The 13,150-nt window shown below is 43.3% G+C and overlaps 2 protein-coding genes across 2 annotated transcripts; both read right to left on the bottom strand.

The window, feature by feature from the left end:
* Positions 1-1,039: 1,039 nt before the first annotated feature.
* adirf (adipogenesis regulatory factor) lies at positions 1,040-2,286 on the bottom strand. Its single transcript, XM_071204532.1, has 3 exons — positions 2,000-2,286; positions 1,708-1,770; positions 1,040-1,262 (listed from the first exon to the last, which is right to left on the bottom strand). The coding sequence occupies exons 1-3, from the start codon at positions 2,076-2,078 to the stop codon at positions 1,159-1,161; spliced, it is 246 nt and encodes an 81-aa protein (XP_071060633.1). The 5' UTR covers positions 2,079-2,286; the 3' UTR covers positions 1,040-1,158.
* Positions 2,287-2,448: 162 nt separating this feature from the next.
* sncb (synuclein, beta) lies at positions 2,449-12,476 on the bottom strand. Its single transcript, XM_034092339.2, has 6 exons — positions 12,343-12,476; positions 11,222-11,354; positions 8,561-8,590; positions 8,251-8,336; positions 4,444-4,530; positions 2,449-3,242 (listed from the first exon to the last, which is right to left on the bottom strand). The coding sequence occupies exons 2-6, from the start codon at positions 11,340-11,342 to the stop codon at positions 3,213-3,215; spliced, it is 354 nt and encodes a 117-aa protein (XP_033948230.1). The 5' UTR covers positions 11,343-11,354; positions 12,343-12,476; the 3' UTR covers positions 2,449-3,212.
* Positions 12,477-13,150: the final 674 nt, after the last annotated feature.

Here is a 13,150-nt window from a genome sequence, read left to right as displayed (position 1 = left end):
GACGAGGGAGGGAGGGCGAAGTAGGCGCAAGAGGGATTTATCCTCTCATAATGAATTGCTTAGGAAAGATAGATCTGTGTGAAAGACACCGTTGCAATGGAACCACTTGAAATGTGGAATATTAGTAAATGTAAGCTGCAACAGTGAGAGTGCATGAAAGGCAGCGGGGGATATCAGCTGAAGGAGCCTGGAGGAAGAAGAGCTGCACCTCCTACACACACACACACACACACACACACACACACACACACACACACACACACACACACACACACACACACACACACACACACACACACACACACACACACACACACACACACACACACACACACACACACACACACACACACACACACACACACACACACACACACACACACACACACACACACACACACACACACACACTTATAAACCACCACGTCTTTCACACTGATCCCTCCAACCTCTCCGCTCTGCGACGTGGATATATCTCAGAGATTCTGCTCACATCGGGTAATTGTGTGCGACCGAGGACATTAACATTTATCTTACATTTTTTAACAATCCCCCCCGTCTTCATTTCACTGTAATGGTGTGCTGCAGGTTTGCAGGAACAGTGTGTACTGACAGGAGCAGTCTCACATTTTAAGTCAAAGACCTCCACCAATCCCTGGCCGCCACATAGTGCTGTTGCCTAGCAACCACGTAGTGTGATGCAGGGAGGTGTGCTGCTGAGGGCCGAGGTGGACAGCCTTGATCATATTCTCACCAGGAGCCATCGGCCTGCCAAAGGCCATATTCTCAGCAATGTGTTGGTGATAATGGCCGTGTGAGAGAGCCAACACAGGAAGCAGCACAGACACGTGTACTAGTGCCTCCTCTAGGAGCCAGGACATCACATCTAGAAGAAAGAAACCTGACTTGGTATCTGTTTTTATTTCCCAAAATAGGCACATTTAATGAAAACTACAACATGCAAGAAACACAAATGGAAAAATGTGAGAGGAGAAAAATAAATAAAGAGACAATTCATGAAGATTTCCTTTGAAGTTATAGCTGTTGGATATATATATATATATATATATATATAATCCAACCTGGCAGTATTACTTCTTCATCTAAAATGGATGTAAAGACAACTTGGCTCCAGCTATAATGTCTTCTTTTCAAGGTTCATTTGGTCTCCAGTCTCTGTCCGAACTCCTTGATGGTGTCCGATGCCTTGTCCGCAGCTTTCCCTATGGCGACCTGCGTCTGTCTGCCAGCCTCTGCAGCAGCTTCAGAGTCAGAGGGAAGCAGAGGAGACATATTCAGGAAGCTAAAGCACATCATCACAATTAGGCTAAGCTTTGCAGACTTTGATTAAGACTATCAAACTTCTTTAATAAACTCACATGCAAACTTGTGAGCATAACTCTATATTTATTTGCATATAAAAAGCTCATCTCCAATAAAATAAATATATGAGGTTATCATTCTATTCCTGCAACATTTTGTCTCTGAAATGAATTTGAACAGAGCTACATTTGAATGAATATGTATCTCCATAGTGATGAAACACAGCCAAATGGGTAACTTCAGTGTCTTATCCGACACCGAGCATAACGTGGGATCAAAGTTCTTGTATCTTCTGAGAGCTTGGACTGGACTCTAACTTGTGTCTGCTCGATAATAACCACGATCACGCCACAACGCTTCAGAGACAGGGCGTGATCACTTTACCTGTGCTGGCTGTTTCTTTGGAGGACTCTGCCACCTGCTGCACGGCCTCCTGAGCGGCTTGCACTGCAAACACATGACAGAGACTCACAGTGGTGGACCTCAGGAGGAAACACACATTATTTACACTCCAAGTCATTTACTTAAAGACAAACAAATCAAGGACATGTATTGGAAGAATTGTAATCAAGTAGCTCTTTTTTAACCAAGAAAGGCAAACCCTGGAGAAAATAGCCTTCTCTCTGTCCACTACCTCCCACTGGCCCAGTGCCGTGCCACAGCTGTGGCTCTGTACCTGCAGTATCTGTGACTCCCTTGGTGGCCGAGTGTCCCGTGCCTTTCAGGCTCTCAAAGGACTTCTTGAACGAGGCCATGGCTCCGGTCTTTGTCCCTGCAGCCTCCTCACTTCGGTCTGAGCGGAGAGCGGCAGCAGAGGCTGTTTAATACTCTCAGTTCGAGGCCGACACCCCGAGCCTGCACATTCCAGCCAGATTAACCCAAACAAAACCCCCCCAAAAGAGGCCCGGCGAGACTGGCATCCCAACTATGGCAGAATCCATCCAAGGGCATGAGCCCGCTCAGCAGATTTCACACATCCTGTAATCAAACCTCCAGACGAGAGAGAGCAAAAAGGGACACGTGTGAGGACGGTGCATAATAGATCCTCGTTTAGACCAACAGGCAGAACGTCCGACCGGACTACAAGAGGGAGTTTAAACATCATCACATGACGCTAACACGGTTTCTTTTTTTCTTTTTATTTACAGAGGAATGTATGTCTGGCTTAACACATAAACCTTTATATTGACAAGTCCTGCAATTTAAAGCACGTATTGATATGACAACCATTATGATTTCAAGACATAATATATTGACTTTAACTTGTTAAAATCTTCAGTACACGCAAACACACAAACATGTATACTCTGTCAATTAAAAACAGATTTACTGGAATGATTTCACAAGCAACTATAAAGATACAATGTAAAAAAACTCTTACTTCAAAAAAGTTGAAAGAAATGTCCAAAGAAATGCAAAAAGAAAAGGAAAGAACCCACAAACAGGCATTGTCGACACTTAGGAAGATATTATTGTTTTTCATATCTGCTTGCAACCGGACATATTTCACATTTCCACTCCCAATGTCTCATTGGAAGATGATGAACATCTATTGCACGTTTCTAAATACAGATACACACAAGTACAAAGTCACAAGCCCCGGCTCTGGTCTCATTTCATTGGGAGGGAGTCAAGGAAATGAGACCGAGAGGACACATCCTACATCTCAGTAAATACCTACACCCAACACATTACATTGATAACATGACATTTACAATATATAATAATAAAAGATTTGTCTTGAAGGAAGAACATTTTTCAATGGGAATGCTTGTGTTTTTGTGTTTTTTTGCAACAGGGGTATAATTGTAATAGTTTCAGCATTTGTCCTTTTTATTATTAGAAGTATTATTGTGCTGCTGGTTTGTTGGTGGCTTGGACTGGTGCTTTTACGCCTCTGGCTCGTAGTCCTGGCTTCCCTGGGGAAAGAAGAAGGGATTTGAAGAGACGGGCAGCAGGTTACATTCAACACAAGACTCTAAGATATGAATTGAAATGGGTTTATAAATAATAACTATGACAGAGTGGTGATGGTCAGAGATAATCCCGCTCCACTAAAGGCAGTGCTGTCTGAGCGCCTCTCGGCCTGCAGAGGGCAGCACATCGCTGCACCAGCTGAAGGACGAGTCGTGAGCGCATTACCAGCCTCCTTGTAACTCTGCACACGCCTCCGACACGCACATGACCATAAAGCACAGCCTCCAGGAACGTGTATTAGGTCATCTGATGAATTCACAAAACTAAAAGTGATGCTGAATGAGACAGACACTTTTCTCCAAACCCCCCCTACGAGGGCTGGGCTCACTCTGCAGCACTCCGTATTCACAGCAATGCAGGCAGGGAGACCCTGGCATTACCCACAATGCACTGAGGCAGTCAGCATCATCACCACACCCATTCAGGCAGAGCTTGTACATCTCTGGTGTGGAGGGTGGGGGAGGGGAAAGCGAAGCGGCGGAGAGGAGAGAGATGGAGCAGGGACACCAGCTACTGCCTCTTAGAAATTCACTTTTCATTACATCTCAGAGAACATCCAGGTTTCATTCCTTTCACTGATGAATGCAATCATCCACTGAGGGGACGGAACATCTGACATAATGCACTGAATTTATTGAAACAAATTAAATATTATGCAAAATGTCATAAAATCTTCCTATGTCTGAATATTATAATATTCACTGAGAATATTACCCTTTTAAGGCTAAAAACAAGACAATTTCAGTCTATTTTAATCATAAAATATACAATTGACAATATACATTTAATATAAGAACATAATGTTCATTGTGTGATAATTGTATTTACTCTTAAATCTGTATTAAAAGCAAATGGTTGTGCACAGTTCGTCTTGCCAAATGACATCTAAATTCCAAAAATAACCATGTGTGTCAGACCTCCACACACATTTGTGTCGGACACAAGTGGGGTGGGGGGGGCAAGTGTGAAGTGCTTTTGAAATGTATTCCAGCTCGAATGTGTAACCAAGCACGAGTGGTGAACACAGACTATGGCTTTGAAGTTGGACATATAATAAAGCTATTTAGGATAAAGCATTCTCATAGAGACATGGGATGGTGTGTGGTATGGCAGAGCCACGTCTGAGCTGAGCGGTGGTGTTACCTGCTGGGAGTCATCATATGTCTCCCCTTCTGGCTGCAGCATCCCCTCGCCCTGGCCCTCCATGGCCTCCTGCCCGTACTCCTCAGGCTGCAGACACACACATAGGAGGAAGATGAAGAAGGACAATATCCACAGAGCAGAAGCAGCGATGTGTGGTCACATCTTTAAATTCAAGACACAGATCCGCGTGTCCGAATGTTTGAACTTGTGTAAATACGGCATATTGGAAAAACCCAGAAAGTGGTTTAACAAACATTATCACGTTCTAAATCCACAGAGACTGAAAAGCATTTTTATAAAAAAAAAAATTCCGCTTGGGTCATTTAAATATCCAAATGTGTGAGTCACCTGTCATTGTTAGATATATTTGTGTTTGATTGGTTTTCAGTAAGATGATAATAAGATGCTTCTGGAAAAGGTGTTATAAGTGTTGTTAAAGGACCTTGGGAGAACACTTGTCCAGCCTGATGACTGCAGGATGGATTGACATGAGACGTAATGTTCCAGAAGATGAACTGTTATAGCTTTGGATATTCCCATGACCTTTCATACAGCGCTATCATGAGGTCCTATAATAAGATGGTGGACATTACACCTTCCCTTCGTCAGTTACCATGGTCGTGGTGAGCATGGTAGCACATGACATTTAGATCAGTACAGTCTCACAGAGCGCCAACCACGGCTGTCGACCCCCGACTCCTGGCCCCCGGCGATGGTTGTTTATTGTTTGTGAAGTCTAGCGCTTAGCTCTGTGATGAATAACATAATGGTAATGGCTGAGGGGCAACAACCGGGGCTGGAGAAGAATCGGCAGCGCATTAGTCTCTCATTACTTCTCTCACCTATTCAGGCTATGGCACTCAGCGAAAAGCAGCTAGGTTAACAGAACACATCCATTTCTATAAATGGCTTACAGATGTATCGGCGACTTTTTCTATAAAGGATGAATGCTTTTCTAAAACAGCCAACATGACTCAAACAGGAGACTCTTTTCAGCTGCGGGTTTACACACGTGGTGCAGCCAGACCACAGTGGTTGATTCAAAATAACTTAAGTGGCCTGTTCATTATCATAAAGGACTATAGCTCCTAGTGCAGTGATGTGCCTTGATGACGGCTTTCATATCAAAATGGTGGCACAGAGGAGTAATATTATCAGGTAGGTAAGATCAATCATTGTTAGTTATGGTCTTTAGTGGTTTCATTAACAACACGGGGGGGGGGGGGGGAAAGGATACCACCAGTTTTTTAGCTAATGCTGTTTTTCACGATTGATTTAAATACGGATTTCATTCGACATTAATCAATAATTGTTTGTCCAAAAGATAATGGAAATGTATCGTCCCAGTTGTCTTGTTGTGGCAGTTCAAAACACTGAGATATTCAATATGATTATGATATCTCAATTCAAATGATTAATAGATTTGATGACTTCTGATCCACGAATCGATTGGTGGACCTTTCGCCGCCTCTAATTCAAAGAGACACGGGTATTGATTGACATCTATCCTGTGAGCATCTCCTCCTGAGAGCCCTCTGAAGCAGACGGCGCGCCATCATCGCTGCACCTGCTACTACGAGCCCTTACAACAAAGCTAGTGGGTCACCGTGCACTTATTTTTAAACGCAGCACTAATCAAGTCAATTAGGTCAGGGAGGGAGAGCGAACTGTAATCCTGTGAAGTGCTTCAAGCTGCAAGCCCACCAACGCGATTACCATGGTCTTACAGGCGACCAGCCGTAATCAGACGGATCATCGCCTCGAGCCAACATGAAAAAGACTGTTGACTTGATCACAGTGAAGACTTATTGTGTCTGATTGGTCACATGTGGATTGAGATGAGACGAGATAAGCTTTACATTGAAACCATTTAGCACAAGTCTCCTAAACATTACTCTACTCATTTTGAAATATGTATCATATGCAGCAATGTGCAGCATACTGGCAACCTCCTTCTTAAAAGACATCTGAGAGATACAGTCATACGGAGCCAATAAAGTGAACAAAGCGTAACGCAACTGCACATGGAGGAATTCAGTTCGAAAGTTGAACAATCGACGTGTTGAAATGAGTGGGTTGTCACTCATGCCGTGCCTCCGAGAAGCATATTTGAGCAGGCTGTCAGATGTACGAGATTAGCGAGTCAGTGGAGAGGGTCCAACTCTGAGGGATGAAGGCTTTGGACAGCCTCAATGTTTCCCTGACAGTCTGAGAGCCAAAGCAAAATGTCAACATGCTGACAGCGCACGCCCGGGTACAAAAGCAAACAACTACGAGTGAAGTGTCGATCACTCCAATCTCCAGGCTGAGCTATATGTAGATATCTTAAATGTTCTATGTTTGTGGAAAGTCAAATCTGTTCCGCCTCTCTCCTCGGATCAACGTGTGCATAACCTGATCTGAGAGGAGACAGAGAGGGTGACATGAGCAGAGGTCTGGTTACTATAATGGAGGAGCAGCTGTGTGCTGTAGAAAGACGATAGTCCCTCTGAGAGATGGTTCCGGGTCATTTAAAGTACCTGACCATGAAACCGGCCGTGAGCCTGTAGGCTATGTTAAAGACTGAAGGCAGCTCAGAGATTCATTGCTGTGTGGAAAAGCGATACATCCTCAGGATCGCTCAGGCTTCCTACAATGAAAGAAAGCCTTTACACTATTTTAACGCTATAAAAGCTGTCAGCCAGCAGAACAACATGATCATATGTTCTCTGGTGGGAACAGGGAAGCTTAGCAAAGTCAGTGCTGACAGCAGAGGAATAAAGCAGGCCAGTATCTCTGTATCGAAGGGACACGCATCTATCAGGCCGCGTGTGTCCCTGCTGTCTAAATCTGGCTCCGCTACAAACACAGCCATGTCCAGAACGAACGCACCAGTTGCCAACTGTTAGTGAGGCGAGGATCTGCATCGGAGGTTTTATTTATTATTTTCTCTCGCTGATTCTCAGGCACGTGTGCACAAAGACAAATATCCTGATTAGAGATGAACAGCAAGCTGCGGCCGTTTGTAGTCATATCCACCGCGGGGGTTCTTTAGGGATTCAAAGTCAGGATATGCTGCCTCCATTTTCAACTCTTATGCTTATTGCTTTGTGTCTTGTGAATTTCAAAATGGTCTTGAAGTTAAATATTATATTGCTGGAAAATCCTTTATAAAGAGTGTCTTTCAAAGTTGTCTTAAGTATATTTGCAGCTATAATACCACCTTTAATTGGAGAGTACAGATACAAAAGGGTTTTTGAAAACCTTATTGTGTAGCATTACCCAATCCTACCCTCCAAGAAAGTCGAACATATTCAAACTATTAATGACACAATGAAATCAAAACTAAAATAATGGCTAAACGACTAGATAGCACTGAGAGAGATTTATCACAAAGGATTCTGGAACATTCATCTTCTTAAATGTAAGGATTTTCCTGTGTTTCATGTCATCTCATATCTACGTTTTTGGACTGTGAAAAAAAACAGAAATTTGGGAAGTTTCCCCTCAGAGAAGATGAAATAGAAATGTGCCTTTTTACAGTTTTAAACATTTAAACATTCATTGAGAGTGAACACGGTATGTGTCTGCAGCTCTGGTTGTACACATTCCACAAATGACATTAAAAAAACGCTATACCGCGCAAAATGGCACGGTATATAATGCTCTTAAATATGGATTGCGGTTATCAATCACTTCTCTGTAATGAGAAAGAAAAGGGCCGACTGATGTCCTTACGGTGTGCAGGTGCACACAGTGTCTGAAGCAACTAGAACAGTGTGTCACACTTCCTGACGTGTGCTAGCAAGGAGCTGATGGCGTACATACATTCAGGTCAGCAGGGAACTCGTCCTTCCTCCCCAGGCCGGTGGCAGCGACCATGTTCCCCACGGCTCCAGTGGTCTTCTCAGCCACTGCAGGCAGAGACACACACACATCAAGTACACACACACTAACACACACACAAAGCATTATCTCAACAGATTCAGCAGGCAGATTAAAAGGCTGCACATTTCCTCTGCCCTCTTGTTTCTCAATTGATGAGTGTCCACACTGAGCCCTCACATGTGTCCCTGTAGTGAAAGCATTCCTGCTACATTGAGGATGTTAAGGTTTGACTAAGGGAGGGAACACTCACCTGAGCCCACGCTGTCTTTGGCCTTGCTCCCTGAAGGAATGAAACAAGGAGAATGTTAGCATTTCTTTTACATTTAAGAAATATTCGAGATTTGCTTTCTTTTGTGTGTGTAGATATGTAGGGGAATGTAACCTTATCTAACAACTAAGGAAATATTTTGGACCAACTTTAATTTGTACCACCTTGATGGTTTGAGTATCATCTACAAAGTGATGCCATATGAATGTAGTGTTGTATTCACAGTTCGTCAGAGCTCCAGATGCAATAGAGGACAATCAGGCTGCAGCTCTTCCCTGGTACTTTTATTCTGAAGAGTTATTGAACTGTGTGGCCGACTGAGACCAAAACCACCGGTCGATTCTCCGAACTGTGGCATATCTCATGCATCTCCACTGAACGCTGTCAAGACATGTGGGCAACCTACTGCGATCCCACGGGGTCTGCCCGCTCCAGCCTTGACGTCCTCCCCACTGTGCAGCAGTCACATGCCTTATTGCCCCCTGAGGGTCTTTGAAAGCCAACCGACGACAGACCAAAGGATGATGAAGGACAGAGCCATAACTACAAAAGGCGAGTCTCAAAGCAAGACATACACCTAAGATGTAAATCCATGTAAGCATCTGCTCTGGTAACAGATCGTGGATTATAGCCGCAGGTAAGAATTAAGAAGGATTTATAATTACAAAGGACTCTTTTCAAGTTACAGCTTCCTTCAAGAAACAAGTAAAAGAGTTGCAACATGATTAGGTTCTGAAGTTCAAATGGAAATAGTGCAGTGTGTAGTATGTAGGTCATGTGTGATTAGAAGATAGCGGGCTGAGTCTTGTTCTTGGGTGTGTCGTACACTGAGGCTGTCATTAGAGCGGAGAAAGAGGCTGTCAGTTGTGACATGAAATGACAAGCAGGGTTTTCTCATTTCCGCCTCTCCATGCCTCGCTCAGGCGGCTGCTCAGCTCAGCTGGGTGGGCGGGCTGCAGCAGCTGTCAAAAGGTGGGCCACAGGCCTATCAGATCACTCCTACCCCTCCTCCAAGAGGGGCCTTCAAGCGAATCATAGGCAGCTTTCTAGGGCACCGCCATGCTCTCGGAGCAGCACGCAGAGGCTGAAAGATGCATCTTCCCCTTTCTGTGGACCACAGGCTAAATGATGAGACGCCAACGTGAGCCTGCACGTGTTCCGACCGCAGGTCACCAAGATTTGATGCTGGTGATGAGTGACAGGGACACGGTGCTAAATATGTAGGGTAATTGGATTTCCTCTAGATGCAGACACGTCTGACAACCCTTCCTGGAATACGCAACGTCCCTCTCTACACCCAAAACACACTGCCAGCCAGCCAATGTTACGAGCTGGTGGCTGCAGAGCTACCAGCAGGGGGGGGGTCACTGGAAATGTGGCCCAGTGACACAAGCTGAAAAACTGACAAATAAATAAATATCTGTCCTGGCTGGCTCCAGGATGCTCTGAGTCACTTCCCTCCCCCAACAGAGCTGGACAATACGGAATACATTTTGCATCACAAATGACATGGGGTTTGTCAGTGTCGGCAAACAGCTATATGTTAAATACATATTATTAAACAAGTGATTATTATATGGTGATATGGTACATGACACATGGTGTAGTCCCAGGCAGCTGATACATGACGACATTTTCTTTATCTTTAAAACTGTGAACAGTCTTTAGGTTTAGAATGTATTTCTTTTGAACTGACACAATTGGACATTCAAGACATCGTGTTGAACAATTTTACTATGTTTGCACATTTTATGGACAAGATGATAAATGGAGAAAAAACATGGTTGATCAATAGCCATCAATCGCCCTATATAACAATAGAATATTTTGAGTATTCTTTTTTATGAATACAAGAGAGGCACTTGTCTGCGAAGGTATCTGTGATGGTGTCCATTACAGATATCTTGTGAAGGCAAAAGCAGAAGCCTTTGGTCTGTTTATCTCCGGGAGGTGACCGCTGGCTGGGTCTGTTTTACAATCTGCTGCCGTTCAATGCACCGGCATGTGGGAAGAGCTGCTCACCCCCTCCTGCAGCCCCACCCCCACCCAGGCTCCAACCTCCGGGAAGAGATGGGAACAGTCAAGTCAGCCGAGAGCGCACGAGGATATTCAGAGCCTGGTACACGTCAGAACCACTCCTTATAAAAGAGGGCATCCTTTTTCAGAACTATACTGACTGGAGAAAGTGAAAAGGGAAATTGCTTATAAATTACAAACTGCATGAAGGCTGATTTTTATTTGTTTAATGATAGCTGCTATAATAAACTAATGTGAATTTAAAGATGTGTATTGAGTTGTACTTATCAAGCTGTACAATGTAACACATCATTTAAACTTATAGCACACACTGAGTCTAATAATACAACTGTAGATATACAAAGGAAAATAATAAGGTGTAATAACGTCATCTAAGTATTGTGATGATTAATAAAGAATTTGAACTAAGCATTAGCTTAAGGGAAACAGATACCTGCTATTGATTGTGTCAGTAGAAGAGATATAATGTAACTTTTTGTTTCAGGACATGATGCCATTAGCAGTCGCACAAACTAATCCTGGCACTAGGCCAGATTCTGATGAACCATGTGTCTGTGAATGCTCTGCATCTTAAATAACCTCCTGAACGATTTGTGATCGTCTTACCTACAAACATGACTCCTTCTTTAGTCTTCTCAGCTGCAACCGCAACTCCTTCCTTGGTCTTCTCTGCGGCCACAGCCATCCCCTCCTTCGCTTTAGACAAACCCTTCATAAACACATCCATCTTGGCCGATAACTGTGAAGAGATACCTGATGTCAGTCACTACCACTGCTGTGTACACATGTGATTTCACTTTATTTTTGAGCACGTGTCTTTAATAGCTTATATATACCACCTTCATTATGTCTAGCTATTTCTACAAACATCTATGTATATCAGGCTACTATACTAACTGTACGTTATATTAAAGAAAGCAGCAGCGCCTCCTCTGGTGGAGCCTGGCAACTGCAGTGCAGCCTTCATAGTAAAACCCCTGTTCACTCATGCATTCAACCCCTCTTTTCACATCCCCGTCAAAGCATGAAATATTCAAAGAAAAAAATAGATTTGAATGAAATGGTTAATTGTGGAGGCGCTCATTAATTATTGCACGGGTGTAATGCTACTCTGAGAGAGGAGGCTGGGCTGCGCCTATAGGAAGAAAAGCAGGCCCTTTGAAGGACTGTACATCATATTATACTAGAAGGTGGCATTATTTCACAAGCTACACACCGATGCTGGGGGAAGGGAGGCACGATCCACTCTATCACATGTACGCGCATCACGGTTTTAACGTAGAATTGTGCGGATGTAATCTGAGCTGGTCCGATCAAAACGCAGGGGAAACATTTAAATAAAACAGACGAGGCTGCAGTCTAACAGCTCGAATTATATTCTTGCATTACACACCACGCTGGCTGCTGCGGGTCAATCATTTAATTGTCACATTCATTTAATATCCCGATGTCGACCATTTCTCGCGTTTACAACCGTGTCTGGATGCATTTCTTTGTCATGGCATTACCTTCCAGACACGATTTGACAATAATCATAAACGCAAATTATGATCATTAATTAAAAAATGAGTTATGGTGCTGAGCTTTTAAAGTTGTTTCAAGCCAGTTGCAAACCTGTGACTTCAAATGACGACGCTCACATGCATACTCCTCAAATAGTGGTGGCCTTTATATGTTTAAAAAACATGACGCAAATAAATGTATGAATGAAAAAAAATATTCCTTACCTATTTACAAATAGCCGTCGACTTGTCCTCTTAATATTCAGTCGCACTATCGTCTAAATGGGAGATACTCAGATGATCACTGTGGGCCTTCCTCGCGCTGATCTGCTACAACAGGGACGGCCCCTTATCAGGACGGTGGAGAATATCACACGCCCCCCCCCTCTCCTCTCCCAGCCCCTCCCATCTCCACCTTCACTGGTTCCCTCCACGATATTGATCACCCATGTCTGGTCCAGCACAAAAAGTGACCTTAGCAAAGCCACACCACCTCTGTCCCTTGTTCTATTGCAGCAGTTATATCTTGCAACAACATATTATATAATATAGTTATAAAATGATAATGTATTATATGGCTATAGGAATATTGTAATGAATTGACTATCTATAAATGGCACTGAGTTCAATAATATGGACTCCAGATGAAATTTCTATCTCCTAATTTTATAGATTTAATACACCATCATTTTAGAAAAAACTTGTAATGACCTACTTCACTCGTGGACTCCATTTTGAATTGTAGCAAAGCATTGCATTTTGGTTTGCTACTGCCACCCCTTGTTTCACTATTTATTATTTATTTATTTCACTGTTTATTGCCTTTCAATAGAACAATGTAATCACTCGTAAAGTAAAGGTTTAATTTTAAGTAATTCATTGCATTTTATTTTCTAACTGCCCCGATGAGTCAACAAGTATTTATAAAGTAGACCAAAGATTGCCATGAGGTGGAATACGTTTAAACCCCACTCCTGTGCAGTGTGCCAAAACTGGCATGCGGAGAGCAAGAGTGTGATCTGAGGGTGATACC

Source organism: Pseudochaenichthys georgianus, chromosome 10 (genome assembly GCF_902827115.2).
Source record: "Pseudochaenichthys georgianus chromosome 10, fPseGeo1.2, whole genome shotgun sequence".
NCBI classification, from domain to species: domain Eukaryota; kingdom Metazoa; phylum Chordata; class Actinopteri; order Perciformes; family Channichthyidae; genus Pseudochaenichthys; species Pseudochaenichthys georgianus.
This window is presented reverse-complemented; position numbering and strand designations above follow the sequence as displayed.

Bases quoted from the DNA above. Each gene is read 5' to 3' on its own strand.
- sncb (XM_034092339.2), bottom strand. From the start codon at position 11,342: ATGGATGTGTTTATGAAGGGTTTGTCTAAAGCGAAGGAGGGGATGGCT. The intron at 8,591-11,221 runs GTAAGACGATCA...TCATTCCTTCAG, and splicing joins AGAAGGAGTCATGTTTGTAG to GGAGCAAGGCCAAAGACAGC. The intron at 8,337-8,560 runs GTGAGTGTTCCC...CTCTGCCTGCAG, and splicing joins CAAAGACAGCGTGGGCTCAG to TGGCTGAGAAGACCACTGGA.
- adirf (XM_071204532.1), bottom strand. From the start codon at position 2,078: ATGGCCTCGTTCAAGAAGTCCTTTGAGAGCCTGAAAGGCACGGGACAC. The intron at 1,771-1,999 runs GTACAGAGCCAC...ATGTGTTTGCAG, and splicing joins GGGAGTCACAGATACTGCAG to TGCAAGCCGCTCAGGAGGCC. The intron at 1,263-1,707 runs GTAAAGTGATCA...CTGACTCTGAAG, and splicing joins CAAAGAAACAGCCAGCACAG to CTGCTGCAGAGGCTGGCAGA.